The sequence below is a fragment of the Silurus aristotelis genome, assembly GCF_946808225.1.
Source record: "Silurus aristotelis genome assembly, chromosome: 2".
Classification (NCBI taxonomy): domain Eukaryota; kingdom Metazoa; phylum Chordata; class Actinopteri; order Siluriformes; family Siluridae; genus Silurus; species Silurus aristotelis.
Window position 1 is genome coordinate 31,770,276 of NC_139575.1, and position 27,897 is coordinate 31,798,172.

Consider the following 27,897-nt stretch of genomic DNA (forward strand, 5'->3'; position numbering starts at 1 on the left):
ATCCGCTCTGTGGTGACAAGCTAGTAGCAGGTTTGCTTTCCTCACCCGTATTCTGACATATCCATCGGTTCCGCGTGCACTCGAGGCTGCTACCTGGAGGCGGGGTTTGTCGGAATATGGGTAGAAAGAAGTAAGGCGAACTAGGAGTGGGAAGAGAGAGTGGAGGAGGAGGATAGCGGTGGAAGTGCACGGAGAGGCCGAGGGCCGTTCGTATCATCTACCTGAAAACCACTAGCGCAGCGGCTGGGGCTGGGGTAATGGCGGCATATTTCTCACTCGTGACTCGTCACTCTCTTGTCGTGTCACAATTGAGTTTCTCTCAGCAGCGTACATCCAGTAACATACGATAGCCGAGCGCTCATTCAGTCCTGTGGGGCGCCTCAGTTAGCTTTACCTGCTGTCACTCAGACAGTTCACTGTACGCGAAGCATAACATTAGCAAGTGTGAAACTAAAATGTAGGAGTATTTTAATAATATTGGAGCTTCTCTATTAGGACGTGTTGTAGATATTTTTTGTCCGTACTTTAGAGCGCTATGTTCAGGCTTCTGTATGTTTCTAGCTAGTTGGCTATTGGTTATCGAGCTGCTTCCCAACTCCTGAGCTCTTTCAAAGTATCAGTGACTCAATGCTGGACAGGACGTGCCCGAATACAGCTGGTACTGAGAGAGAAACTCGGAACCCCACGCTACAAATCTGTGTATTCAGATCTTCAGCTCTTGATCTAGTAGCTTAGCTTGCTCGCTTTAGCTTTTCATAGCAAGACCTGTAATGTTTAAGCATGTACCGATCCGATCCGGAGATGCTGTGTATCACTATAGGAGCAGGTATCGCCTTAACCGATAAGATCGATATCAGATCGGATTAGAGCTGGTAGAATGAATGGATTTATTTGAATTATTGGCACAATAGAAATCTTCTCTTGAATCCCAGATACTGTTTCAGTCCCAGTTCACCAGGAATATGTCAGTATTGGGTATCAGATACTATTCAGGGATCTGATATCAAGATTATATAAAGTAAAAGGAAAACCTGAGATGACCGCACAGATTCAAGCCTGATCTGAAGCTATCAAACCTAATGTAGATTAAGACTAAGAACATGGCATGTAAAAGCAGAGCGGTTCGCGTTTCGGTTCTTGTTCCTCCTCGCTTGCATTCTTGCTTCTCAGTTTCTTTTCAACTCTCCAAAACCAAGCAAATGTGATAATGGTTGCATTCTGATGATCATATAAGTCTAATTGTTCTCGTCAGTAAATAAACAAGAATTACATGGTAATTTTCTTCTCATGTTCCTAGTAGATGTGAAAGGCAGCATGAGTGTGAAGGCCTTTGAGCTGGTGTCCGCTGTGGACCGGGAGCAGTTGGCTGGTGAGAAGGCCCGCATCGGTATCGAGTGCATCGAATGCTGTGGCCAGCACCTGTACGTGGGCACCAACGATGGGTTCATCCATTACTTCCTGCTGGAGGAGCGCACCACAGCCAAGGGCCAGCTGTCCTTCAGCTCGCAGAAGCTCCTACACAAACAGATAGGCGTGAAAAAACCACCGTCCGAGCTAAAAGCTGCTTCAGCCCTGGAGCGTCTCATCGTCTTGTGCGACGGTGTCATCATGCTTGTGAATATGGTCACTCTGGAACCGGTGGCATCTGGAGGGACCAAGCTTAAAGGCGTGACTACGTTTTGTGTTAACGAGAACCCGGTGCGAGCCGAGCCTTTTTGTGTGGAGATGGCGGTGGCGTCCGCGCGCCGTCGTGCCGTACACATATGCACCGTGCATGAGGACCGTGTTCAGATCCTGAAGGAAGTGCCGACTCCCGATCAGCCATGCGACCTCAGCGTGGACGGCTACTTCCTGTGCCTAGCTCTTCCCACACGATATGTGATCCTGAACTATTACTCAGGGGCCTCGCAGGATCTGTTCCCTTATAACAGTGAGGAGAGGAAGCCCATTGTCAAGCGGATTGGCCGGGAGGAATTTCTCCTGGCTGCCCCAGGTGGCCTTGGTGAGTTCAACCCTACAGAGATGATTATGATGATGACTTCATCAGAAGTAATGAAGCAAATTCCCACTGGCACCATTTTCAGCATTAGTTGAACAGCATTGTGGGCAATGTAGCAAACTGTTAAGTGAAACTAAATTATATTTTATATATATATCAGTGAATGAACTTTAAACCAATTAATAAACTTGGAATTCCATAATAAAAACAAAAACAAACTTAGACCCCATTACATACTATATATTAATAATAAATATTGATGGAAATCATCCAGCGTTTATTTTCCTTAAAGTGCTTATATCTGAAGTGGTAGATTTTTTTTAAAGCTTTGCCTTTGTCTATATACAAAATAAATTTTCTTCATCTGCGTACTGCAGTGCGTTCAGTCACATCCAAGTAAAAGTTTTGCTCGGATCTTTAGCTATTGTTCCCGCTTGAGATAAATCATACTTCTCTTTCTCTTTCGCTTTCTCACAGGGATGTTTGCCAACGCTGAGGGCATCTCACAGCGCGCCCCGGTCAAGTGGTCGGACGATGTGATCAGTGCAGCCGTGTGTTTCCCATACGTGGTGGCTCTGGATGATGGCTTCGTAACGGTTCACAGCATGCTGGATCAGCAGCTCAAACAAACACTGTCCTTCAGAGAAGGGCACATCCTGCAGAACTTTGAAGGTTAGGAATCCATTTTTCTTTTGTCTACAAAAGAGTCTCCTTTGGTTTTGTGTAATATAACCAATCTCCATGATGCACTGTGGCATTTATTCTGATCACATTACTTCACCAGACCTTCAAAACCTTGTACAAACTTCCAAACCTTGCATGCATACTTGTATGAGTTATCACTCTGAAGCAGTGGTGGACAGTAACGAAGTAAATGTAATTTGTTACTGACTTAAGAAGTTTTTCATGTATCTTATTCAAGTATTTCCGTTTGGGGAGATTTTTTGCTTTAACTTCAATACATTTTAATGTCAAATATTTAACTTTTTACTAAAGTGCATTTATTTATTAAGTGGTTCCTTTTTATTTAATCGCTCGATCGATCATTTTTTTTTACCACTCATTTGTATTTGAACCTGGTCTGGACTCAGGTGTGCACCCACCACCCAGAGAAGTTCCCTCTCTCAGAAAGGAGAGGCGGGGGTTGAGTGACGTCACGTCAGTAAGGAGATCTGAATCTAAATTAAAATGATCGCTGACAAAAAAAAGGTCTAAAAACTCAGAAGCCTAATTCAGAAAAAAGAGGAAAGAAATAGGGGGAAACGAGCTAAAAATAAAGGTGTGTTTGCAGCTTCATCACTCATCTCGTTATGAGGATGGTGAAGGCTAATGCATTTAAATGAAATCTGCTAATATTTGTATATCACTTATGCTGTGTTGCCTGCTGCGCTTTTACACATAAAGCAACAATATTTATTTTAGCTTGCATAACATTTATAATTTATAGTATGAAGTTTCTCATAATGTGTGTAACAACAATTACACAATTGCAGCCTAACTCGTGTCGTTGGATTGTAGTTGAACAGCACTTGTTGATTTGGTTACCTTTAACTGAGGTGATGTCATAAAGGTTTTCTTTTATTGTACTGAGTCCTGAGTTTAGGAAGCTAATTTTAAAGACATATTATAAGGATATAGATGTTGTATGTATCTAAGGCTACAATTGGCCAAGGAGTTGTTTTGGTTCTGATAGTTTGATACGTTGTGCATTGTTAATTGTGTACTAAATGTATTTAGGGTGATATTTATACATAAAATAGAGTTCTCAGAAATGTATCCAAATTTGTGGACTGTAAGAATGTGACTTACTCATCCAGTGCCGGTAGCTGAAGCAAAGAGGAGCTTTTTAAAGCTGAAACTTATCAATGGGGGAGACGTTGGGTCATGGCATGTTTCACCCAGGGAGTCATTCAAGCTGGAACTGCGTATTTAGCATAAACATACAGTTCAGCGTCAGTTTAACATCAAGCAGTGCAATTTGAGAGGAATAAATGATGGAAGAAACTCCTGACTCTAACTTGCCTCAGCACCCGTGGCCTTATTTGTGAATTTATTTTTTATTATGGTTGAAAAGGTTTTGTTCTCATGATAATTTATTAGATATCAATCAGTGTTTGACTCATTAATATCATTCTATTAATAGAGTGGTGTCTTATGATAAAAAATGATAACAGGAACATTATAGTTGGAATAAATCATAGTACATGGATACTTAAGTAAGTTTGAAGGCAAATATTTTTGTACTTCTACTTAAGTCAAAGTTTAGATGGGGCACTTCTGCTAGAGTGATATTTTACCTACTGTTTATCTAATTTTACTCAAGTACATGCTTCGTGTACTTTGCCCACCACCGCTCTAAAGTATGTTAAAAGGGCTGTCCTCTGGATTAATATGTGCAGCTGTTTTGACCTTTCAAGTATTACTTAACACGGCCTGGAAGTCCCTCCTTGGACCCCAGTCTTGCATTCTCTCAGGCTTATAATATTGCAGCTTCACTTTCTGTCAAGAGAAATATTTTTTCACTTTTCACTGCAGAATTACCTGAAAATCCAACATTCAGTTCTCCAGTATAATGTTTTCATGATCGCTGCTGACAGCAAGCAGTTCACCAAACATATGGTAATATTATTCAACCCTCTTGTACTCCCCTTAAACCTAAAGATGTAGAAATTTCCTGTCTTTTTTTTTTTAGGTTCTTGGTTCTGGATGATCACATATCTAGTGAGCAAGAGAAAATTAATGTTGCCAACTAAACTAACTAAACTCTGTTACACATTTGCATTTATGAATTAGTTTTTCCCCCAATGTGAACTTATTCAAATGCATTACAGGGGTACAGTTACATTAACTGCTTTTCTAAAGAGACTGATAGAAAGTGCTTTGAATTACGTAGTTTTAGCATAAATATCATTTCAATAGTTCCATTCAAACCCTTTGTACTTCCAAATAATAATAATGTCTAATAAGAAGATGAAGCATCCACCATTGGCCATGGCTCAGACTAATTGTTTTTATGTACATTGTCCAATCCTTAGTGCTTTGATTTTTATCAAAAGACTTGACTGGTGATGGACTGATGAAGAAAGAGCATTTTTAAACCCTTATGGGTCTTTTACTTGTTGTGAGGGTGTGTTCCTTGGGGAATGTGTATTGATTTTGCTGAAGTGCTGAAGTGAGGTTCCTTGCAGAACAGAGATCAATTGTGCACGGAGTGAGTCATGGACAATGCAGCAGATACAAACTGCCTTACTGCATTACCGACTTACGCTAGGATATATGAATACATTCACTGAGCACTTTATTAGGAATTTTTTTTTTCTTTCGAAACCATTCCAATTCTTTATACCAAGGATTCCACATGGTTTTGGAAATGTATTTGAGATGTTGGTTCTCATGGACTTGCACCGGGCAATTCATGTTGATTTTTTTTTTTAAGTTTCTCTTTCATGTTGAGAATCTCTCAATTTACCACATTGCTAAAGTGTGTATTGGATTCAGATCTGGTGATTGCAAATGCCACTGAAGAACAATAAACTAATTGTCATGTTCAGTTTGAGATGACTTTTGTTTTGTTATGTGGTGCATTATAATGCTGAAAAAACCTTAATTTAAATCGTTCAATTGTGTTCAATAAGGATGCAACAATACTTAAATAGGTTGTGGCATTCAAGTGATAATGATAATGATTGGTATTAATAGGCCCAATGTGAACAACAAAGCATTCCTCACACTATTACATATTACCTTCACAAGCCTGAAGTGTTGACCCAAGACATGTTTATGGATTCATGCTAAGGCTTTAAATTCTGACACTATCATCCAGATTTCTGTTCTTTTGGTTCTTCTGTGGTTTTCTTCTGTTGTAGCTCGTCTGCCTCTTTGTTTAATTGGTTATTGGTTTGTAAGATGCTTTTCTGCTCATCATAAGTGGTAATGTAGCCTTTCTGTCGGCCCAAACCAATCTGGCCATTCTCCATCGAACCCTTAACAGAATTGGTGCTCACTGGATATTTTTTTGTATTACACTATTCTATGTAAAAAAAACAAACAAACAAAAAAATACTATTTAAACTGATATCTAAATACTCAAATCAGACCATCTGACACCAACAATCATGCGACAGTCAAAATCACTGGGATAAAATCGTTCCCTTATTTTGATGCTTGATGTGTACATGACGAATACATGTCTTACATAAGAAAAAAAAATGTCTAATTTGGACTCCTCTATTCACAGGAATTTCTACCAGTTATTCACTGTTCAATTCATGTGTGGTTTTAGTGTCTAAAACTAGCTGTTTCCAAACTTTTGAAAATCAACCCAACTATAAACCAAAGACAATTTCTCAACTTCCACTTCAATTCCTGACACGACCAGACCATATATACTAGGTGACGTATTGTGCACTCCTAAACGGCGAAGAGGATGACCAAAAAACACATCAATGGACTGCAATACACTTAAAAACCACTTAGAAAATGACATGGGAATCTTTAAAAATGTATCTCCAAAGAAAAGACCAGAATTCTTATAGAGCATAAAACTGAAGGACTCCACATAACCACTGAACTGTGCTGAAAATGCTATAATGTCTCATCATATCCACCTTGATCTTGACTTGGAAATAGCCACCGATGCTGGCATGGCATTAAACTACAATAAACAAACAAATAAACTTTTTGTACATCGCTTAGACAACATAAGGAAGAAAGCTTCCTGAAAACAAATCGTTGAAACAGTGTAAGTTAAATCAGTTAGAATTCTCTTATGGTTTGCCCTGTCGAGGAAACACCTGTTCATAGCTGCTGTTGCAGAAGTGAACAGCCAATTTACATGTTTTGCATAACTATAAATAATAAATATAATAAGCATACCGTATTTTTTTGGACTATAAGCTGCTACTTTTTTTCCTACGTTTTGAACCCCGCGGCTTAAACACCGAATCGGCTAATTTATGATTTTTTTTTTTCCTGGGTTTTTTCCGGTTTCACAAACTTCAAGCCAAATAACTGAGCGACATAACATTAGACCAATGAAATTTCCGAACGGAAACGAAAAAACGCACCTCACCTGTGTTCTGAGCTGCACGGCATCAGGAGAAAAAAACGTTATTTTTTTTAAACGCACGACGATGCCAAAAGATATACTTTCGAGAGAAATAGGAAGGAAGGAAGACAGTGAACAATGACTTTCTTGGTAGGCTAATGTTTAGATACAAGCCGTTGTAGCGCGTTGAGTCTGGGTTAAGGGAGAGCTTGAGTTGTAACTCCAGTTGCAACAGAAATCATATAAACACAGACAGGTTTCCAAAACTCGTGCTTTTTTTTTTTTTCTTGGCAACAGCGTTACGGTTTAGTCAAAGAAACTTAGAAATGAGCATCAGAAAATAATAAGGACATAATCCTTGTCTTAAACACATGCAGTAATAGCGGAAAAATGCTGTGCCAGGCTATTCCCAAAATACCGCTATGCTCCTAAAGGAAGCGCAATATATTTCACCCGTTACACCGTGTGTAACGTGTCTTTCGTTAAAGCCTGCGTAAAGAACATTAGTGTAGACATGTGCGGCTTATTTATGTTAAAAATAAAAATATTTGTAAAATTCAGTGGGTGTGGCTTATATATGGGTGCGCTTTATACGGTATGCTAAAATAAGCACATATACGGATATCTATATATAACCATTAGCAAAAACTGTTACTACACAGTTACTTCCCAATTATATAGAATGTCTTTGCTTTACATTTTCCCTTCAGTTAAACCGGGAAACACAACCCTGTTTCAGCATGACAGCGTCCCTGTGCACAATGCCAGTTCTGTGGAGATATGGTTTGTTTACCTGGATTGGAGTAATAGACACCTTTGGGATGAACTGGAACATTGACTGCACTTTAGGCCAGACTTTACTAACACTCCTTGGGGCTGAATGAGCACAAATCTCCACAATTACACTCCAAAATCTTGTGGTACATTTGCCTGGAAGAGTGGAGGTTAATATATAACACAAAATAAGGACTAAATATGGACTGTTTCAAAAGCATGCTCAGGTGTCCACAAATCTTTGTCCATATAGTGCGTGTTTAAACAGAATTCACTGGTGTGGTGTAAGAGGGATAAAACATTTAGGGTGTACTTTTACATGAAAGTTTATTCCTTGCTTAAATAATCCTTTATCTGTATTTTTAAAAATATGAGCATTGTTACAAAGAAACAACTTGACTATTTTAACCAGTTATTTAAAAAGAATATCAAATATATTTATTGCGTACTTGTTTCTGACCATCAGCTGCTTCGTTTGAGCATCTTTTTTTCTTCTTGCAAGTCATAATGATGATTTGTATTTTTTTTTTTTACTTTAATCCTTTTGTGTTCTTTAATGCGAGGATTTCCCTGTAATAAGATAATTATCGAGTCTTTACCACAGTAGGGAGGTTTGCATGGATTAGTCTTGACACAGCTTCAGCCGTGTTCTAAGAAAGTCGAATGTTTTTTGTAAACAGATGACTCATTCCTGCCTATGCTATTATAGATAATGCCTTATTCAGAACATGTTCTTCTGGCCACAATACACGTTTACTACTATAGTGTTTATATATCATAGGATGTAAAACAAACCAGATTCTACACTCACAAGCTTAGCTCTCTGCTTTTTTGTTCTCTATTGCAGCAAGATATGAAAATGCCATTATGATTTCTGTTTGTGCGTTCAAATAGCTTTTCTGGCTAAGCAAAGTGGATAGAATTTTTTACTAAATTCTTTGGATCGTAGCACCATGGAGATGGAAACAGGGGTCTGTAGGGTCAAAATCCATAATTTTCCATGAAACAAGTTAGTTTCTGTCATCAGTAGTGTTATAGAAAAAATTACACACTTTAAAAAAAATCTGCTCAGGTGGTGTATCCACCATATAGGTCCCAGTGTGAGATGTTGGTAGGTAAAGTGGAGCAATTGATACAGCTAGCACCACTGTCAAAACAGCTGTCATAGAATATGAATCAAACCCATGTAAACACAAAAAGTAAAAATAGCTTGTTGTTTTTTTTTTCTTTTTTTTTTTTCTTTCCCTTCACTTTCCCTGAGATAAGAAACTATTCCATATCAGGTTCCTTGTACATTTTTTCAGCTTTATCTTTGGCTCCAGGTTTTACAAGTCAAGCTCTTTCAAACAGACAAGCTCACTATAATTCTATCCAGTTCAATTCCTTTTAATCTGTATAGCACTTTTAACAATGCACATTGTCTCAAAGCAGGATTATAGTAGTAAGTTTGTCCCTAATAAGCAAACAAGTGGTGACATGGCAAGGAAAAACTCTAAGATGGCATGAGGAAGAAACCTTGAGAGGAACCAGATTTAAAAGGGAATCTGTCCTCAGTTGGGTGGCTTTATTCATTACATTCAATGGGTGGCTTTATGCATTCATTACAGTTCCATCATTGTTAAGGCGAATAAATGCAGCCTGTGGTCCTGAGCCATTGTAAGTTAGACACACTTTCAGATTTAAAGAAAGTATAGTCATTTGAACCTGAAATTGTCAGTTTAAGTATTTTAAATAAGCAAAAATCTGTGCAGTGTAGGTACTTGTTTTTGAGAATTATTTAACTGCACCAGTATTTCTACTAATATGATATAGAGCTGTGTGGGATTGGAGACTGAAAATACTGAAAGTTTTGTGAAAGATGAATATCTAAATGGTTTACAGGATTATAGAAGGGTTCAGAAATAAGGACCACTGTTGATAAAGGCTATGCTTTGAGCCTTTATTTAAGAAAATTGCGCAAACAAAAACTTTGTTGATTCAGTAACTAGTAACTATGTCTTGGCCTTTCTGGTTCTTAACATCTCACTGCTTAGGAAGCTGTGCAACAGCATTTTATTTTTGGCAAAGCTTGATAACTGAAGGATAGATGAAGGTTTTTAGCCAAAAAGCTTGACATTTAAGTTAGACCTCCTCTAATTTCTTGTTTTGATTAGGAGTGTCTTGATAGAAATAATGTGAACTGAACAGTGAAATTCTTGTTGTCAAATCACTGTTGCTGAAAAGAAAAAAAAAGATTATTTGTGATTCTGACTGCTTTGAATGTAATGATATTCGAGCCTGCATAAGATGTAAACAAGTACTGGTGGTGCAACGAATCACAACACTCGCGCTTCGGATCACATTACAGTTTTTGAATCACGGACCGGATCATTTTTTGGATCAGCAAAAAAGGAGGAGGAGACGAATATTACTTGCTTTCTATTAATTAAAAGAAACCTTACAGCAAGGAAATGCACTCATACATGCGATTTGCAAGAAACCTTGACCCAACTGATCCCAAATTTCGAATGTTTTGGAGAAGTATTGAAACGTCCTGGTTAGTCGCTAACGCTAGTGCTGTGGATTCTTTAGCGTTATCATGCAGGTGCAAAACAAACTGCGCAAACGCTTGTTTCTTTTTTATTCCTCTGGCATTGGTTTGTGTGGTTTAAAGTTGAATAATAATGATTAATAAAAATAAAAAAATGCACTAAAAGTGCAAAGCGGAAACTGAACAAACTTGCTGTCTGCCACTTTATACATTTCTAAGGGGAACTCGAATTTTAACACGTGTACCGAACCCAAAGCCCTTTTATAGTATGGGGTAAGGATAGGCCTGTATACATTACATACAGCAATGCACTCCTGATTAGTCAATAAGAAGGCATTACATCAATTTCTGGACTTTACCAGCCTTTGTTTTATCTGAATAAATATAAATACTCTAAGCACTAGAAAGACACAGATTGTGTCACTTCATTATCCAGTTATTTTGGACATGTATTATAACGTTGAGAGCGGTGGCATATAAAGTCTAATGCCAAAAGCTGAGATCAATGTGTGTGTGTGTGTGTATATAACTAGCAAAAAAAGCTCTTTCTCATTTTTAGGCAAAGTGGTGTTGGCTTCCACAAAGGCAGTGTATGTGCTGGTTCCTTTGCCTCTGGAACGCCAGATCCAGGACTTGTTGGCAGGACATCGAGTGGAGGAGGCACTGACCCTGATTGAAGGTGCACAGAGAAACATTCCTAAAGACAAGTTCCAGGTACACTTTTTAACCTATCAGCATCATTTGGTTAATAGTTCATATTTTTTGTGCTTAAGGCATTTGTTTGGTTTATGAATAAGTAACTCATTGGATGTTTTTTACTTTGTTTATTTCCAGATCTTACACAGAAGAATTTTGCAGCAGGTGGGATTCATCCAGTTTGGCCAGCTTAAGTTTTCTGAAGCTAAAGAGCATTTTAGGTGAATGCATCATTTCGTCATGTAATTAACACAGCTAGCTGCCACTCTGGGCCCAGATGTTCCAAAATCGGCTAAATACAGTTCATTAACTGCTCCCTAAATCGTTTCTCCCCCAGTGCACCTGACCCCTAATGGCTGTGTGCTTAATGAGGGGCACATAAACTTCTCTGATAGCTGAATAAATGGTCCACATGATGTTTCTGCGATTCACCATAATTTTTTAGTCACAGATGCTGCCCAGCGTTTTAATATCTCATTAATATTTAATGCTTTTCACTTAACGCAGATAGAGAAATTGCGAGCGTTTAGACTGAAATAATAACATAAAAAGCTCTTCTGCAGCAATTTGATAATTATAGTCGCACTTGAATGTTTTCGGACTTCGGTTAAAAAAATAAATCGTACTTTCAGTGGTAATACAATACTGGTTTATAGTTACAGTTGCATGTTGAGAAATATTAGTTGCTGTTATGATGGCTGTGAACAGTTTTCCAAGTAGGCGTAAGGCCAAAGTCGTCCAAGTTAATGAAAGAATCTTACAAAGCACTGACCCTAAAGAGTCTGTTTATATCTGCTAAATCAACTTCTCACATAAAGCATCATATCAACAGTAATATAATTAGCAGCAAATAAAATAAATCAGTTATTATTAGATCATTGGATTATCAGCCATATACCTGTGCTTTAGATGGAGTGCATTAATATAGACCCAGTTTTTGCTTAGCAAAATCATTTTATGTTGTAATGCAAAATGAAATGTTTACAGTCGTGAATATCGACAGCAGGTGCACTGGTGCCGAACAAGGATAGAAGAATACTTGAAATGAAGTGAACTTATTTCAGGAATGCAGTAATGCATTAATGGCTTACTATGATGTGGCTTCACTTACTACCAGACTATGACATTAACGAAAAGCCTGCCAAAAATGGTTGCTAAAAAACTTTGAAACCTTTATTTTTCCCTATAGGACCGAGTTAATACTGTGCGCATAAATCTTGATCTGCTGCACTAAAATTGTTTGAGGACAGGAGTAACATTGGGAATGCGGATATATCTCTTGTGTTTTTATCAGAAAGGGGCAGCTAGATGTACGTGAGCTGATCTCCCTATGCCCACTGCTGCTGCCTGCATCTTCATCGTTTACGCGGTGCCATCCGCCACTGCACGAGTACGCTGATCTGAACCATCTAGCACAGGGTGATCAAGAAAAGGTGCAGCTCTGCAAGCGCTTCCTCATCAGCTACCTGTGTGAGGTGCGTGCTAGCGAGAGTGCCAATGGCTTCAGGCAGGACGTTGACACGGCGCTGCTGAAACTCTATGCTGAGGCTGGTCATGAGGGCTTGCTGGAGCTGCTAGACTCTGACAACTCTTGTTTGCTGGCCGACAGCGTACCCTGGTTGAAGAAACACCACAGGTCAGAATACTTTTAAGAGTGAAACATTTACAGTTACATTTATGAAATGACATCATGTGCCTTTCACATAAATTAAGACGTACATACTTATTTAGTAGCTTTGCAGTTAAAATGTTCATATGTCAGCCATCATGTGCTTAAGCTGTAGGGTTACTATCACTACACTGTCTGCTGTGTTTAATCAATTCTTTACACCCTTGGTAAATATCTCTCACTTCAAATCTAACCAGTTGTACCAGCAGTATCAGTCTTCAGCATGCCTTGCTCTAAAGGTAAATCAGGCATTTATTTGTTAATTTGGAGACCTTTGCCCCTGAATTCTAAGATCTCTTGTATATCTGCAATTGTGAAGCAGTGTTCCCTCACACTGGAGTGTTAGAAGGATGGAAATAAAGCAGACTACATTTTTGAATCTATGAGCCCGTGTTGATTATAGCCAGGTTTCGATTCTTGGCTGAGAGACGTTCAGGGATCATTTGGTTCAATATGTAGCATGTTTTGGGGTGCTTCTTGCAGCCAGCCACCATGACTGTACAGAGTATTTACAATAGTCCTTATGCTCTTCCTGTTAGCTTGGAGCAGTCTGACCACTTTCAGCAAAATGCATCATTGTTGATTATCAGGTTCTAAGAATGCATTAATTCATCGGCCTTAATGGACAGATCAAGTTTTAAGCATAATTACTCTTGTGTCTAATAATCTTAGTCTATTTAAAGATTTGGATTCTGTTTTTCTGGCAATTATTATCCAATGCACTGTAATGCTGTTTCTATATCGGTACTGAACGGGGTCTTTGGAAGCTTGCTAGTTGTTATATAAACACCATTATTTTCCAAAATGATACACGACACTTATATGGACCATTTGTGCTCCGTCTATATACTGAGATTCAGTATACAGTAATAGACATTGCAATGCATGAGTTGTTCCCTTTCGGCTCTGGGACTGATTGCTGTAGTAGAATCTGCTGTTGCCATGACAACACTGAGATTAAACCGTTGATAAATGTCAGTGTTTGACAGTAGCTTGGCCTATAGTAATAAATGCATGTGTGGGAGTTCTAGGCTAATGGTGTTTCTTTTTAGGTACTTTGCACTTGGGCTCCTGTATCACTACAATGGCAAGGATGCTGCTGCTCTACAGGTATTCATATGCATGTACAAGTATGTAAAGTTGATAGACCACCAGTGGATTGAAAATTCTCTTTTAGTCCGGTTAATGAATGTTATTTTTATATGTAAAATAAATAAATTGTTTTAGTCGCATCTGGACACAATCTTCAGCCTGTGTGCTTTTTTTGTAGTTGTGGGTTCAAGTTGTCAATGGCGACCTCGAAGACTCCACACAGGCTGATCTGTTTGAGTATGTTGTGAACTTCCTGAGCTCCTGCAAGAACATGGACCTTGTATGGAAATATGTTGACTGGGCCTTACAGAAAGACCAAAAGGTGAGAACATGCTGATTATTGTGCAGTCGTATGAAGTGCTCTGATCCTGTGCTAATTTACATCTTCAAACATGTTAAAAAAATAAATAAATAAATCCAACACCATCATCTGATACCATTAAATACTATGTGACCATCCTCCAATGCCACATCGCATCACTTACAGTGAACAGGAAACGTATACAGAACTAAATAAAGTATTTGGTGATGTTTCTTTTTATTTAATACTAAGCAGTTTACTCATTTCGTTATCAGTGATGGCATCAACACATGAAAAACATATGTTCAGTGGTTATCAGTAGTTATTAGCACTAGGGCTGCAACTACTAATCTCTAAAAATTGATGATAATCGATAATGGAATTGGTTGTCAACAAATGCTGAATAGTTGGGCTGCTCAAGTTACAGGTTAGCGGGACACATAGCATTTGTCTACTACAACAGTAACTTAACTGTTTTCAAACGTCATTTACTGCGGCTTTACTATGTGCAAATGCTTGTTTTCAAAATTGTCAAAACAATGTATTATATTTTATATAGATTTTTAAAGAACATTTTGTCAACTTGCCATCAGCAAAATACTACACAAATGTTGATTTACACAAATTGTTTCACCTTTCATACTCTCTTCATACTTTCATATTTTATACATAAATACCCTCATTTAGAGATTTATATAAATAAACATCTAATTAAGCATCTAATTAAAAGCATTACTCTTGTATCTGATTAATCAAAGAAAAAAAAATCATCTGATTAATCTATTATCAAAATAAATGTTAGTTGCAGGCTTCATAGTTCTCATTCCCATCTTTTTTATTACTGCTTTCCAAGGGATTACCCTCTGTGGTGGAGCATGAATGCGCATGTATGGGCCCTTTATTGTGTATAATGTTTTGGAAAAGTCCATTGCTTTGACCAACTTCTGACAATATATATCTCCAAATATATTTATAAAAGAAAAAAGAATACAATTCTATAGTTGCCTAGGATTTCTTTAAGCATTAAGTTAGCTACAGAATACGATTATTCCAATGAGCACTGCTATATAAACTGTTATAGGCTATAAATAAGTTCTCGCATTGCTTTCCGTATAAACTATAAATAAATATGCAGCAATGTGTCTGGGTCTTTCAGTGGATCTGGCATGAAATCTTTCTACTTTTTCACTTCTGTTCTGTTTTGTTCTTTTTTTTTTTTTTTTTTTTTTTTTTTTTTTTTTTTTTTTTTTTTTTTTATAAATAGCTTGGAGTAAGGATCTTCACTAAGAGACCTGCTTCTAAAGAGCAGACCAAGCAGCTGAATCCAGACGATGTGATCACGCATCTACAGAAGCACAACCAGGCTCTAATCCTGTACCTGGAACATGTGGTTTTTGAGAGGAGATTACAGGTTGGAGCTTTTTTTTCAATGCTATTTAACTGGAACTTGTTGATAAATAACATGAGGATACATTATACACACTCGCCATGTGGGATGGGGTATTCTGTGGGTATAGAGAAGATATTACCTATTTCATTAGGTGCAAATTTTTGGTCTGCAAAGAAAAAAATTAAATAGAAGGAATAACACTGACACATCGTTATGAGAATTTGTATGATTGAGACTATGTGACCACAAGAAAGCCTTTGGGGATGAGGCTCATTGGGGGGAAAACTAACTTTCTGCTCCCTAGAAAGTTCCGATTATCCTTTTTTGGCCAGGCAGTGTGTGTAAAGTCTTTTACTAATACATTTTGTTTTTTCAAGCTGTTAGAAAAATATATCTTACTCTGTACAAAGGCATTGTGTTAGACCTTCATAAAGGGGTTTGCATTTTTCCCATGAGGTACTTTTGTTTGGGGGGGAATAAAGCATGAGCTGCTTAGCATAGTTCTCACCCGGGTTTTGCTTTTCTTCACCTTGCGTGTATGCTTGCATGCAGAAAGAGAAGTTTCACACACACCTAGCTGTGCTGTACGCAGACCGAGTGCTCGCTCTTATCTCTCGAAGCTCAGCCACAGAGGAGCAGCTCTCTTCAGCCCGACAGAAACTGCAGAGATTTCTGAGAGAGTCAAACCTGTACAGAGTCCAGCTGCTACTGGGTGAGGACGTGTGTGATATGATATGTACTGACTTGTATAAATAAGGAATTGCATAATTGGAATTCTCAGATCTGATTGGTCAGAAGGTGTTCACAGGTTTATATGAATGCACTTGATCTACTATGCTATGGGTCTATAGTGTTAACAGGAAGTAACTTTGATTCACATGGGGCTGCATCATACCCACTCCATTGTTGTATTTTCCTACGACAGCATGCTAAATCGTTTTCTTTTTCCCCAAAGATCACAAAATTATTCACCTTCTGTTATCATGCAACAAGATTATTTTAATAAAACAGATAACATCTGATGCAAATTGAACGTTTTAATAAGTACTGTATTAATAATATATATTATTATATAATATCAAGATATTATCTTGATTTATTACATCTTTTTTGTTTACATATTAGTCTACCTCTAATAGATAGATGCTTATTTATTTTATTTTGGTCAATTGTGTGCCTGATTATTTATTATATTTGAGAAGTCCTTGCTGAAATTCATTCGTGTCTTTTGTGATCGTGATTGCAGCCTAAAATGTAAAGAGGGTAAGGCTGGTGTTAAGGTGAAGATCTGCGGGATGCATGAACGCTTACACTGCTGTCTATATGTTTGTGCAGGTAAACTGCAGGTCTCAGAGCTGCTGTTAATGGAGAGAGCTACACTACATGGAAAGCTGGAGGAGCATGATAAAGCACTACATATCTTGGTGCACCAGCTGAAGAACTCTGCAGCTGCACAGGAATATTGCACCTGGGCATCCCAGTCTCAGGATCCTAAAAACCGCGGGGAAATTTTTCATCAGCTGTTGCGAGTTTATCTGGATCCTGACGTTCCAGGGGGGCCACGGATTATCGAGGCTGTAGACCTGCTGAACCACCACGCTGAGGTTTTTGATGCCCCAAAGGTTTTAGAACTTCTCCCTGAGGCGTGGTCACTACCGTTGCTCCGTCCCTTCCTGTGTGGTGCCGTGAGGGCCAGCATGCACGCTCGCCACACCTCCCAGATCGCGCTGGGGCTTGCACGAGCCGAGAACTTACAGCTGCACCACGATAGGGTGAGTTCATCACAGCTATAGCATGGCTTTAAGTTGGTTTGTCGTTCTTACATTCATTATATTAACACTGCAACACAATGGGAATGCTTTAGCTTTTATTTCCACTTTAATTCAGATATAGCACGATAATCCTTCTGTTTTCAGACCATCATTACGATTCATATATCAAGATATAAAAAACTATTATTTGGAGACTTACTGATTGAAACCTTGATGGATTTTGACTGGTTTTAGCTTTAAATATAATTAGTGCAGGTTTTTGCCTTTTTATTTACAGGTTACTTTCAAGTTTAAACAGCTCTTTTTCATTTACAGACATGAATTTAACATTTTTTTTTTTATTTTTTTTTTTATTATTACTGGCAGGCACCTGATTGCTTACTTTGCATAGCAGTTTTTGTAATGGGGTTGGGTTGTGAGCTTCAGGCTGTACTTTATCCCCATTCCCACAACGGAGCACCTGGTATGGCCAGGACTAGAACCCACAACTCCCGGATCTGAAGTCCGATGCTGTAACCAGTAGACTACCAGATCCCCCTTTTCAAATAGAATAAAGCAAAACAAATCACAACAAAGGACATAGAGCTAGATGTGCAAATAGGGCAAGAAATAGCACCAAAGAGTAGCAGTGTATGTGCTAGCTGAATTTCTGCAGTGGCTGAACTGTAAGTTTTAGCACTTTGAGTTGATACATTTTTCAGTTTGAGCTTTGCCTTTCATTACAGCTGTGCCATGAAAGCACTTGATCATTTAAAAATGCTTGACATTCATCAGCACTTTACTTAGTCACTGAATTGCCTGATAATCAGAAATCTTTTGCAGTTCCTTATGAACAGCTCAGTTGCTCAGTAATATGTGCCAAATCAACACTGTAATGGTGACATTGGCAGTTAGATTTAAAGTAAACTATACAGACAAAAGGATTGGGACACCTGACTTTTCCATCCACATGTAATTCGTCCTGACTGTTGCCACAAAATTGGAAGGATACAATAGTATAGGATGTCTTGGATGCATGAAATTTTCCTTCATATAAACTAGGAGACCCAAACCTGTTCCAGCATGACGATGTCCCTGTGCACAAAGCCAGCAGCATGAATTATTGGTTCACATAAGTTGTAGTGGAAGATCTTGAGTGGCCCTCTTTAAAGCTCTGACCTCAACCCTATTGAGATGAATTGGAATGCTGACTGCACCCCAGTCCTCATCACCGTACATCAGTACACGATTTTACTAACACCTTTGTGGCTGATTGAGCACAAATCTTGAGAACACTCCAAAATCTTTCTAGATGGGTGAGTTATTATAACAGCAAATAGGGACTAAATGTGGAGTGTGATATTCTAAAAGTGGACAAATCTTAGGCTCAGGTGTCCAGAAAAATGTTGTCAATATATTTGCAATGTTTATTTTTCAATAGGTTCACGACAATAACTATTTTACATAAAGCAATGCTGGTGCTTTTTTGGACTCTGGGTAAGGCCATATTGTTTGCAAGAGGATTGTTTTTTTTCTTTTTTTTTTTTTTTATAAATATAACCAATGTGACAAATAGATCTGAATCGTTATTATGTGGGCCTTATTTATCAATCTTTTATAAAGTTGTGTTGAATTGTTCACGATTAGGCACAGACACCCCCCCCCCCCCCCCAAAAAAAAAAAAAAAGTACTTTGAGAGAGCACTTAGATAAGAGCATGCGCTAAGTATAAAAAAAAACAAAAAAAACCCCAAGGTTTACACGAGTCTTCTCAGGACACGCAGGACCTCAAGTAGGTTGTGAACGTTTTCTTAGTTTACCAAAATTTTTTTTCTTCATATCTTTCGCTGTGACTAATAAATCCAAAGCTGTTTCTGTACATTGAGGACTAAACATCCAGTGAGATTAGCCATTAGATCAAGTGTTTAAATGCCTTATTATATTATAAATGCACGTTTCTGATCTTTGTTCCGTTCAGCTGAAGTGTCGAGGAGGTCCAGTCTTTGTTTCAGAAAAAAAAGGATGCCACCTGTGCCACAATACTTTTAGCGAGCCGGACTGCGTGTGCCTCCCAGGTGGCATGCCGGTCCACACACACTGTGCCACCCAGAAGCTTAAAGCCTCGCCCACAAAGCGACAAGTAGATCACACCCACAACAACAATCACACATGAACGTTGCAGGAAGTGGAGCGCACCGCAGGGGGCATCTGTTGGTCCTGGGCCTGGATGGCTGAGGGCACCTGGGTGGAGACAGGCACAGGGAGAGGAGGAACGAGTGCACAAAACGCACATCTAGATCGAGAATGATCAGAGCACCGGAGTCTGTCTGGCACGAGAGATGAGTTAAAGCATGGGTGTGGTGAGAGTAAGACGCAGGTTTTATTGTGCAAACGAGCGTGTGTAGGGAAGAGAAATGGATGAAACGATGAGATGTTATTTATTCATGTTCATAGCCTGCAACTTTTTGTATTTCTAACATAATTATGTTTAACTGCTTTTTTTTTTTTTTTTTTTTAAAAGAAAATTACGGAAAGTGGAATCCATTAAAAAGAATGAGTTAAAATGAGCAGAGTCGCAAAGTACAGTCTGCTGTACTGCGTTGCTGTAACACTAACAGTCTTTATTTAGCGCTCAGTTCTGAGTAAAACTCAGTTCTTTTACTTTCTGATATATTAGCACCTTATATCTGAGAATATCAATTATCAAACGCTCAGAAGTTGGTGGTTTTCTATAACCACATGGTTATACTTTTGTTTATAAAAAAAAAAAAAAAAAACCCACCAAAGTCACTCATATATCTGCAGAAAGGGAAGCCTTTTATTTAAGAAACAATTGTCCTCACACCGGATATCAAAGTCTTTTTTAAGGAAAGGTTTTCAATTCGGATAAAAGCGAATCATAAACTTGCTTAAGCTACATTATTAATATAATTTATAAATTGGCTGGGAAATCACAACCCTAACCATGCAGTTGAACATTGTACATTTAATTCATTTGGCCTGTCTGTGTACTTCCAGCTGCATGACAGTAAAAACCTCTTTACATTACTTTTTTAATTGCCTCCCATTGGATTCCTGTCCAGTACACAGCTCAATTCTCAAACATGTTTCTCACAAGCTTAAAAAAAATTTGTGCCTGTATTTGTGTGTTTAGAACACAATGTTCATGTCTTCTGATGATGGTTACATCCTTAGTAGATACGTTATGAGCATGTGTGTTGACCACACAAAATGCAGGTATTCATGAGCACATTTCTGTGTCCTTTGTTTGCGCTGGTAGTCTTAATGCCAAGCTGTGACTGATCAAAGTTTTTTTAAGGTATTGCATAGAATAATGAACCTCTTCATTGCAGAGTTCAATAGTAAGACTTGCAATCTACTGTTATGTTTTTCAAAAATATTTTGTAACGTACACACGTAGACTGGGAATGCATGGGTGCTTTTGGAAGAAAAAAAAAGTGAAAGAGACTGGGAGTGAGATGTAAGCGACTGGATGACGCCCCGGTGGATGCTCGTTCGAAAATCTCAAGCACAGTATAACCACTGCCTTCAACGTTGATAAATAGACCAATACATGTGCAGACACACCTGCTCATGGACAGACACTGACACCTACTCATGGACTGGTTCAGGCTCAGCTTTTATTGGATGTATATATGTGCAGATTTCACTGTACAAACAAAAAGTGTTATGCATAGACAGCAGGACAAATGAAATACAGTGAAGGAAAAAATGGAAATAACAATTTCACATGTCTTTTAACATCAAATCTGTGTGATTGTCTGACAAGTTCATTAATACAGGGCCTGGATCTCCAAAAGCACTTGAGTTTCACAATGATTCTGACATATCGACAACACGTTGTTTTTTTTACCAAGCCCGGCCCTGAATTTCATCATGCAACACAACCTGGTCTTATACATGAACTCTAAATTCCTCTCGTTGATTACACGAGTGCATCTAACTACAGCCTTCTGACCGAACACCCTGCGGATGGAATCTGTCTGCATCTTTCTACCTGCTCGAGTATTTTATAAATGCATATCTACTCGTGTGTACATACTGTATTTATAATGGTTTGTCGCTTTGTAAATCGATGGCCGTGTAGTTGGAATGTACAAAATGTAAAGATGTCCATTTTAATAAACATGACTGCTTATGTTAGTGGTGAGCTTTCGTGCATCTTTTAATACACAGCTGTTAAATATTTACAAATATCCATGTCTTGCAGCTTGTCCAATAGCAACTGTAAAGGAAGACTTCACCCTAAAACGGCTATAATGGTGCAATGTTTCTGACGTCTTGAACAAATCTAGTGAGGGTAAAATCAGCAGTTCTGTGCTGCTCTACTGTAAAGATGTTTAATCGGAAGGAGGTAACTCCTTAAAAAAAAAAAAAGCTTGTATTTTCACATTTTCAAGCAAAGTTCGGTGTCGTATTAATGAAAACTCTAGTGAATTACTGGAGTTGCACCGAATTACGGCCGAGACTCGGCTACAAGATTAAGAGCGTGGTGATGTTTGGTATTAGAAAGTTGTAATATTTGAATCTGCTGAACAGTGTACAGATGAGCAGGTCAGAGAGCTGGATACAACAAAGGGACAGATTTGTTGCAGTACAGAATGTAAATACTATAGAACTCTGTGAAAGAACCTTAATATCAACCTCAATCTTTGACACCAACACAAAGTTTGGAGGTTAACTATATATATATTAATATGGAAGTTGTTTAGGGTGGATTTTTCCTTTACTAAGTAGAGTGGACTAACTGAAGACAAGTCATTTAAGGCTCAGTTTCATCAGCAGGCCCTTGCACCCGTGTTTGTTTGGTTAGGGCTGGATGCGATATATTAACATAAGTATAACTGAGTATGGAAATTATCATCAGGTGTATATTTCTGTTATGCACTTAACTTGAAACCAAAGGCAAATTTTGTATCACTGCTTTTATATGGAAAAAAATCTTTAATTATAATTTGCATTGATTTCCAAAAAAAGAAAGAAAACTGGTGTATCATATTGTTTAAGGAAACAGCAGTTGGAAACACAAGGCAGATAAATTCTCAATGTTGTGCTGTGCCTTTTAGTCTCCAGACCTGAAGAAGGCAGTGTGTGCACCTGGCATATATTAAAAAAAAGGAAATCGAAAAAAGAACTGTGCAAGATTATGGGCTTTGCAGAGCCACATATTACATTGAGGTTCAATATTATTGGTGTTAGTTAAAGGCAAAGGGTTTACAAATATTTACTGTAGAATTCTACATTGAGAAAATATTTCTCTCTAAAAAGCGATCTGTAAACTTTTCAACTGGTCATACTGGATAGTTTTTCATAAAGTGGCTCGGTTGTTTCTCTGAGGCTTATCGGGAAATATAGACAAGTTACAAAACCGAAATGTCGCAGTTGCATCATTACGTTTTGCTATAAATATAATTCTGAACTGACGAAATAGAAAAAAAGGCCTGATTTAAAACCTTTGTCGCATATGAAATATTCAAAAAGATATGAAATAAAAAGTGACCTTTGCACTGTGATACTTTTGGTTAAACCAGACCAGGTCAAAGGTGAATTTCTAGCAGCTTAATTCTTTGTTTATATAGAAACAGCTTAACAACTTATATTAGAAGTATCTGGTTGTGTATAGCGCCTCACTGCTCCAGGGTCCCCGGTTCAGTCCTGAGTTACATCTGTACTCTGTACTTCCTGTCACCTCCCATTCACATGTTGGTAGGTAGCCTGCCTTCGATAAACTGCCCCTAAGGGTGGATAAGTATGTGAATGTGTGTGTATGAGCACTGCAATGGACTTTTTTTTTTTTATCATTCAGGGTGTAGTCCAACCATGTGTGTCCTGGATGGGCTCCAGATCCACTGTTACCCTGTCCAGGATAAAGAGGTTTCCGAAGAAAAATAATTGATTGATTTAAAGCAACAGCTTGTCTGGCAAAGTGTCACATGGCCGACTGGCTCTCAGCACAGACGTAGATGCTGCAGGGTCGAACCCTGGGCCCGCCGCGTGCCCTCAGCCTGGGCATCCTGAAGCTCCTGGGCACAAATTCGTCACAGGCCTCGCGGAACTTGCGGATCCTCCAGCAGTACACCACGGGGTTGAACACGGCTTTCACGTAGCTGAGCCACAGTGCGCCAACGCTTGCTGCGTAAAACTCGCCACTCGTGTAGAATTTCTGATTGAAAGCAACCAAGAGGCCAAGCACCGTGTGAGGCAGCCAGCACACCGAAAAGCCGACAAAAAGTATAAGGATTGTGCTGAAAGCGCGGGTCTTGAAGCTCATGTCCACGTTGAGCTGCGGGGGGCGCCGTAGAACCGGCAAACTCACTTTTCCTCCATGTTCCGGACTAGGAAAGGTATGGTTGTGGACGCGCAAGGCGTTGCGGCGCACCGTGTTCAAGATCCGCAAATAGGACACCAGCATGACGCTCACAGGCACGAAAAAGACTGCGTTGACCATCAGCAGTGTGTAGCCACGGTTTGGGGACTCAATGTAGCCCAAAACGCAGCGTGACGCTTTAAGTGTTGGCACGCTGCCAGCAGCAGGCAATGCCAAGCAGAAGGAGAAAAACCAGGAAGCGGTGATGAGCAGGCGAGCGCGACTCGGGGTCAGCTTGTCTTGCCGCTGCACAATGATGAGGAAGCGGTCCACGCTGATGATCAGCAGAATGGACACGCCTTCCAGAACGAAGAGCCAATAGAGCACGAGCGTGATGCGGCAAAAGTCCAGTCCAAAACACCAGTCGTCGGACACCACGGTAACAGCAGTAACAGGCATGCAGAACAGCGAGAGCATGATGTCACTGAAAGCCAGCGTGGCTAGTAAGAGATTGATGGCAGAGCGCATTGCCGGCTTTTGATAAACTACAAGGCAGACAATGGCATTTCCGAGAAAACCGGTGGCGATGATGACCACCATTATAACAGACAGCACGATCTTCAGGCTGACAGGTAAAGGCAAGTTGGAGGTTTCCTGAAGTCCAGTGACATTTGTAACATAGTTGAGCATGTGATGTTCTGGTAGACCACATCCTAAACTGATGTTGCAGACCATCATGATGGAAAAGGTGGCAGGAGAACAGAAGCGGCTTTAATCCAGTCTGCTTCCTTGTCTATAATTTCCATTCTTCTGCATCTAGATGATAGAGGATATCAGAACAGTTCTAAGTTAGACAATAGAGCACACAATAAAGCCTGGAACATAAAATTGTATTACATCCCTCTTTAGATGAATCAGGATTCAGGATGGAAGATTTGGTTTAATCAAACCTGTTTCTGTCTCCAAAGAGTTTTTTTTATAGTTCCAACCAAAATCCAAGACTGCTGTAATGTCCAAAAGCTATAAGTCACCCAGATGTAAAATTTGTCTTTTTTTTCATTTTATTTTTTATATTAGTCTATGTGATTGTCTCTGTCTTAAGATTGTTACTTGCTACATTTGATGAGAAGTTCCCAATAAAATCGAACATTAATTGTGCAATATCCATTTGTGATTATACAATGAAGCGATTCATGTAAGCAAGGCAGTGCTTCGACTCATCACTTGTTCAGAGAAACTATTCATTGAGAGTTTGGCATTATCCAATACAATAATAATAATAAATAAATAAATCACGTCATAGACGAAATAGACGAGCATGGCCAGCTGTGTTCAACTGCAAAATCAATCTGAATGATGTGAAGCCTGGTTTAAACTTCTAATAGCCTGAATCTCATGTTAGTTCCTTTAAAAAAACAAACAAACAAAAAAAAAAAACATCTACATAGACATGCATCAATTCAAGCACTGACCATCTCACCAGGATGGCCTCCCAGTTTGACCAGCTTGTCCAATGAACCCATTTCTACGATGTACTTGTGAGATCATACCATGAAGCGATGCAGTGCTGTCCGTCTATGCTGATGCTGATCAACAACCGCATTATGGAGGATGATCTGAGAACGCAGAGTTTTCCATCCGAAGAGGCAGAGGTCTGAAAGCAAAGATGCGCACCAGCTGGAGAAGAGAATAAACACGCACACACACAAAAATAGAGACGTTGATGGTTTTGTGCCATGAAGGAATGAAGGTGTTGGATTCCTGTCCCTTGCTGCCAAGGAAACTGGAGAGCAGCTCCATGGCAACAAGAGCTCTCAGGGTGAGAGGGGAAAAAAAGTACATCCCAAAATAGTGCTAACAGAATAGATGGAGGATGTGACGTGCAGTACACCTCGACCTAAAAAAAATCATTGCAGTATTCGATTTCATTAAATTATTGTACTGAAATAGTATATTAACCAAAATCAATGAAAACGTATTTGATGCTGCACATCAGGAGCAAAACCCTTTCTGGTTTTGTCACGCAAGTCTCGCGAGATTTGGAAACAAGCGCGTTAATGGCCAGCACCTGGTCCAGATCCGCACTACTGAAGAAAATAATATGTAACTAATAAAGTAAAATAGTTTTTTCATACTTCATAATGAGGTAGTGCGCTTTAGTGTAAAGATGTATCCATCTATTCATATTATTATCATAATGACTCACCTGTATCTATTCGCACTAGTGATTTTGGGAGTCTGCCGCTGGCGTGCGCCTCCCCCGCCTTTGAACAAGGCGACAGTTCGGTCAGTTTAACATCGAGTTCAATTTTTCAATTCTAATAAACGAAAAAAGACGACAAAACAGACAGACGGGAAACGCGGACGTTTCTGGTTCGGTCATTCCTCCACATGAGCCGCGCGTGCTTCCCGGCTGCAGCGGGATCAAAGAGGATGCGCGCGCCGCACACAACACACGGCGGCAGGCGCCGGGTTCGTCACACGCATTTCTGATCGTCAAAATACATTTTTTAATACAATACTATAAAAATGGTTTATAATATATTTTTTATTTTGCAATTCGTCTCACCGAAATGCTTTTGTCTGGCAACTAATACCTCTCGATCCCCAAACGCTCACAATCCCCGAAAACAGTGCTGTATCGAGACCATGAACCGACTCTTTAGGAGAACCGATTCGTGAGTCGTTTTTATCAAATGAAAGCAATGCTTTTTTCCTTGTACTTTATTGTAATTTACACTGTATTTCTTTGTGTTATAAAATGCGAATAAATGTTAATAGTGAATGACAGACAGAAGGAGCAATAGAATTTCTGACTTTGATCAAATGCAATGGAAGTTGATGCTATTTTGTTGATAAGAAAGTTGAATACAATTTTATCACGCAGTATTACGTTTCAGTTTGAGGGAGAAGAAAAACAAGAGGACAAAATATAAACTTTTTTCGTTTAATATTTCCATCACTGTTAGTCCCAAATATCCTTTCCAATGGTACTTTAAATATTATAGAGTTTGCATTAAATTCTTAGATTAAAATTTTTTATTTCTGTCTTCAGAATTTATATTAATACTCTTTAAATAAAGCATATTTTCTATCAGGAGTGTTAACAAAATCTATATACGTGTCAGTGATCAAACTATTTTCAGCCACTTCAGATATAAACCGGAAGTTGACGTGGGCTCTTGTCGGAAGACATTCTGCTATAGGAGAACACTGGGGAAACAATGGGAAAACATGGCTGCTAGATTTTGTTTTTTGTATTTTTATATTATATATAAAACTGTTATATAACAAAACAAGCTTTCTATTATCGAGTGAATAAAGCTTTAAAAGTACTGATTTTTCAGTACTGTATTTCCCTAATTAGTTTATTATTTAATAACTACTTATCTTTAGTTTTTGGGAGTTGTTTGTATTTCAAGTATATAAGAAAAGTTCATGGAAAATGCTATCAGAATCTACTCTAAAGCTGGGACACTTTCTAAAATGCTGTCGATATTTTCTTTTAACAATAATGAAAATGATCATTTAAGATGTGTTCCCTGAAGTTTGAACATTTCCAGAGGCTTTTCTTTTCTTTTTTTTTTTTTTTGGTGCAAATACATTTTGTTGTAGTGTAATCTTTGAGTCGAAGTGGGATTTAATTTTTTAAACTTGGCAACCCATGAGCTATTCTTGATTGTGCTGAATTTGTACTACACAGTACAGAAAAAACCTTATGCTTATGCATTCATTGTTTAAATCTGGCACTTTGGCATACTTTATTTTTTTTAAAGTAATAAATAAATAAACAAGAAAAAAAGATCATTTTCTGTTTAACACGCACACAAAAAAAACAAAAACAATGTTAAATTCTTAAGTTTTATAATCATAGCTTATTCATAACAAACTTGTTTCATGAATCCTCGTCTGTTAAATGTAACTATAAACATCTAAAAAGAACTTATAAATATAGCGATCAATAATTTAGTTTTGTTGTAATATAAAAGGAACAAAATAATTCTGGAAATAAGGTTACTAGAACATACACTTCATTGTATCTCTGCTTCGCCCTGAGCAGCATCACACCACATTATTTTTCTATAAAAGCATGCAAAAAAGAAAAGTGGTTCATTTCATAATTAAACAGTTCTGCATGTTACTGTAAAGCAACATATGGTGTTGAACTTTTATATAGAACTCTAGAATGATTGGCAAGCATCATAAAACATTAAAAATTACCTTGATTGTTATAAAAAAATAGAAATTACTTTAAAAATTATGTCTTGCAATAATTTCTGCACAACATATAAACAGGGATTTAAGTAAAAATCTATTAAAC

General features: G+C 38.4%; 1 protein-coding gene and 1 pseudogene across 4 annotated transcripts; one reads left to right on the plus strand and one right to left on the minus strand.

Annotated features, from left to right (window-relative positions):
- tgfbrap1 (transforming growth factor, beta receptor associated protein 1) lies at positions 1–21,412 on the plus strand. 2 transcript variants are annotated; one of them, XM_083532531.1, is made up of 12 exons: positions 1–254; positions 1,301–2,002; positions 2,477–2,671; positions 10,910–11,064; positions 11,185–11,267; positions 12,341–12,682; positions 13,768–13,825; positions 13,986–14,129; positions 15,373–15,519; positions 16,051–16,210; positions 16,834–17,270; positions 19,227–21,412. In XM_083532531.1, the coding sequence occupies exons 2-12, from the start codon at positions 1,315–1,317 to the stop codon at positions 19,419–19,421; spliced, it is 2,604 nt and encodes an 867-aa protein (XP_083388657.1). In that variant the 5' UTR covers positions 1–254; positions 1,301–1,314; the 3' UTR covers positions 19,422–21,412. The 2 variants fall into 2 exon arrangements, with proteins under 2 accessions (XP_083388657.1, XP_083388658.1); XM_083532532.1 differs by having other exon boundaries at positions 37–254; positions 1,298–2,002.
- Positions 20,873–27,845, minus strand: LOC310721877 (high-affinity lysophosphatidic acid receptor pseudogene; annotated as a pseudogene). 2 transcript variants are annotated; one of them, XR_014538163.1, is made up of 3 exons: positions 25,783–27,845; positions 25,127–25,230; positions 20,873–24,392 (listed from the first exon to the last, which is right to left on the minus strand). The product of XR_014538163.1 is annotated as a high-affinity lysophosphatidic acid receptor pseudogene (transcript). The 2 variants fall into 2 exon arrangements; XR_014538174.1 differs by having other exon boundaries at positions 25,127–25,253.
- Positions 27,846–27,897: the final 52 nt, after the last annotated feature.

What these genes read in the sequence shown, in the direction of transcription:
- tgfbrap1 (XM_083532531.1), top strand. Translation starts at nt 1,315, where the DNA reads ATGAGTGTGAAGGCCTTTGAGCTGGTGTCCGCTGTGGACCGGGAGCAG. An exon ending in AGGATGCTGCTGCTCTACAG is followed by an intron (nt 13,826 to 13,985) that starts GTATTCATATGC and finishes CTTTTTTTGTAG; the next exon opens with TTGTGGGTTCAAGTTGTCAA. An exon ending in CCTTACAGAAAGACCAAAAG is followed by an intron (nt 14,130 to 15,372) that starts GTGAGAACATGC and finishes TTTTATAAATAG; the next exon opens with CTTGGAGTAAGGATCTTCAC.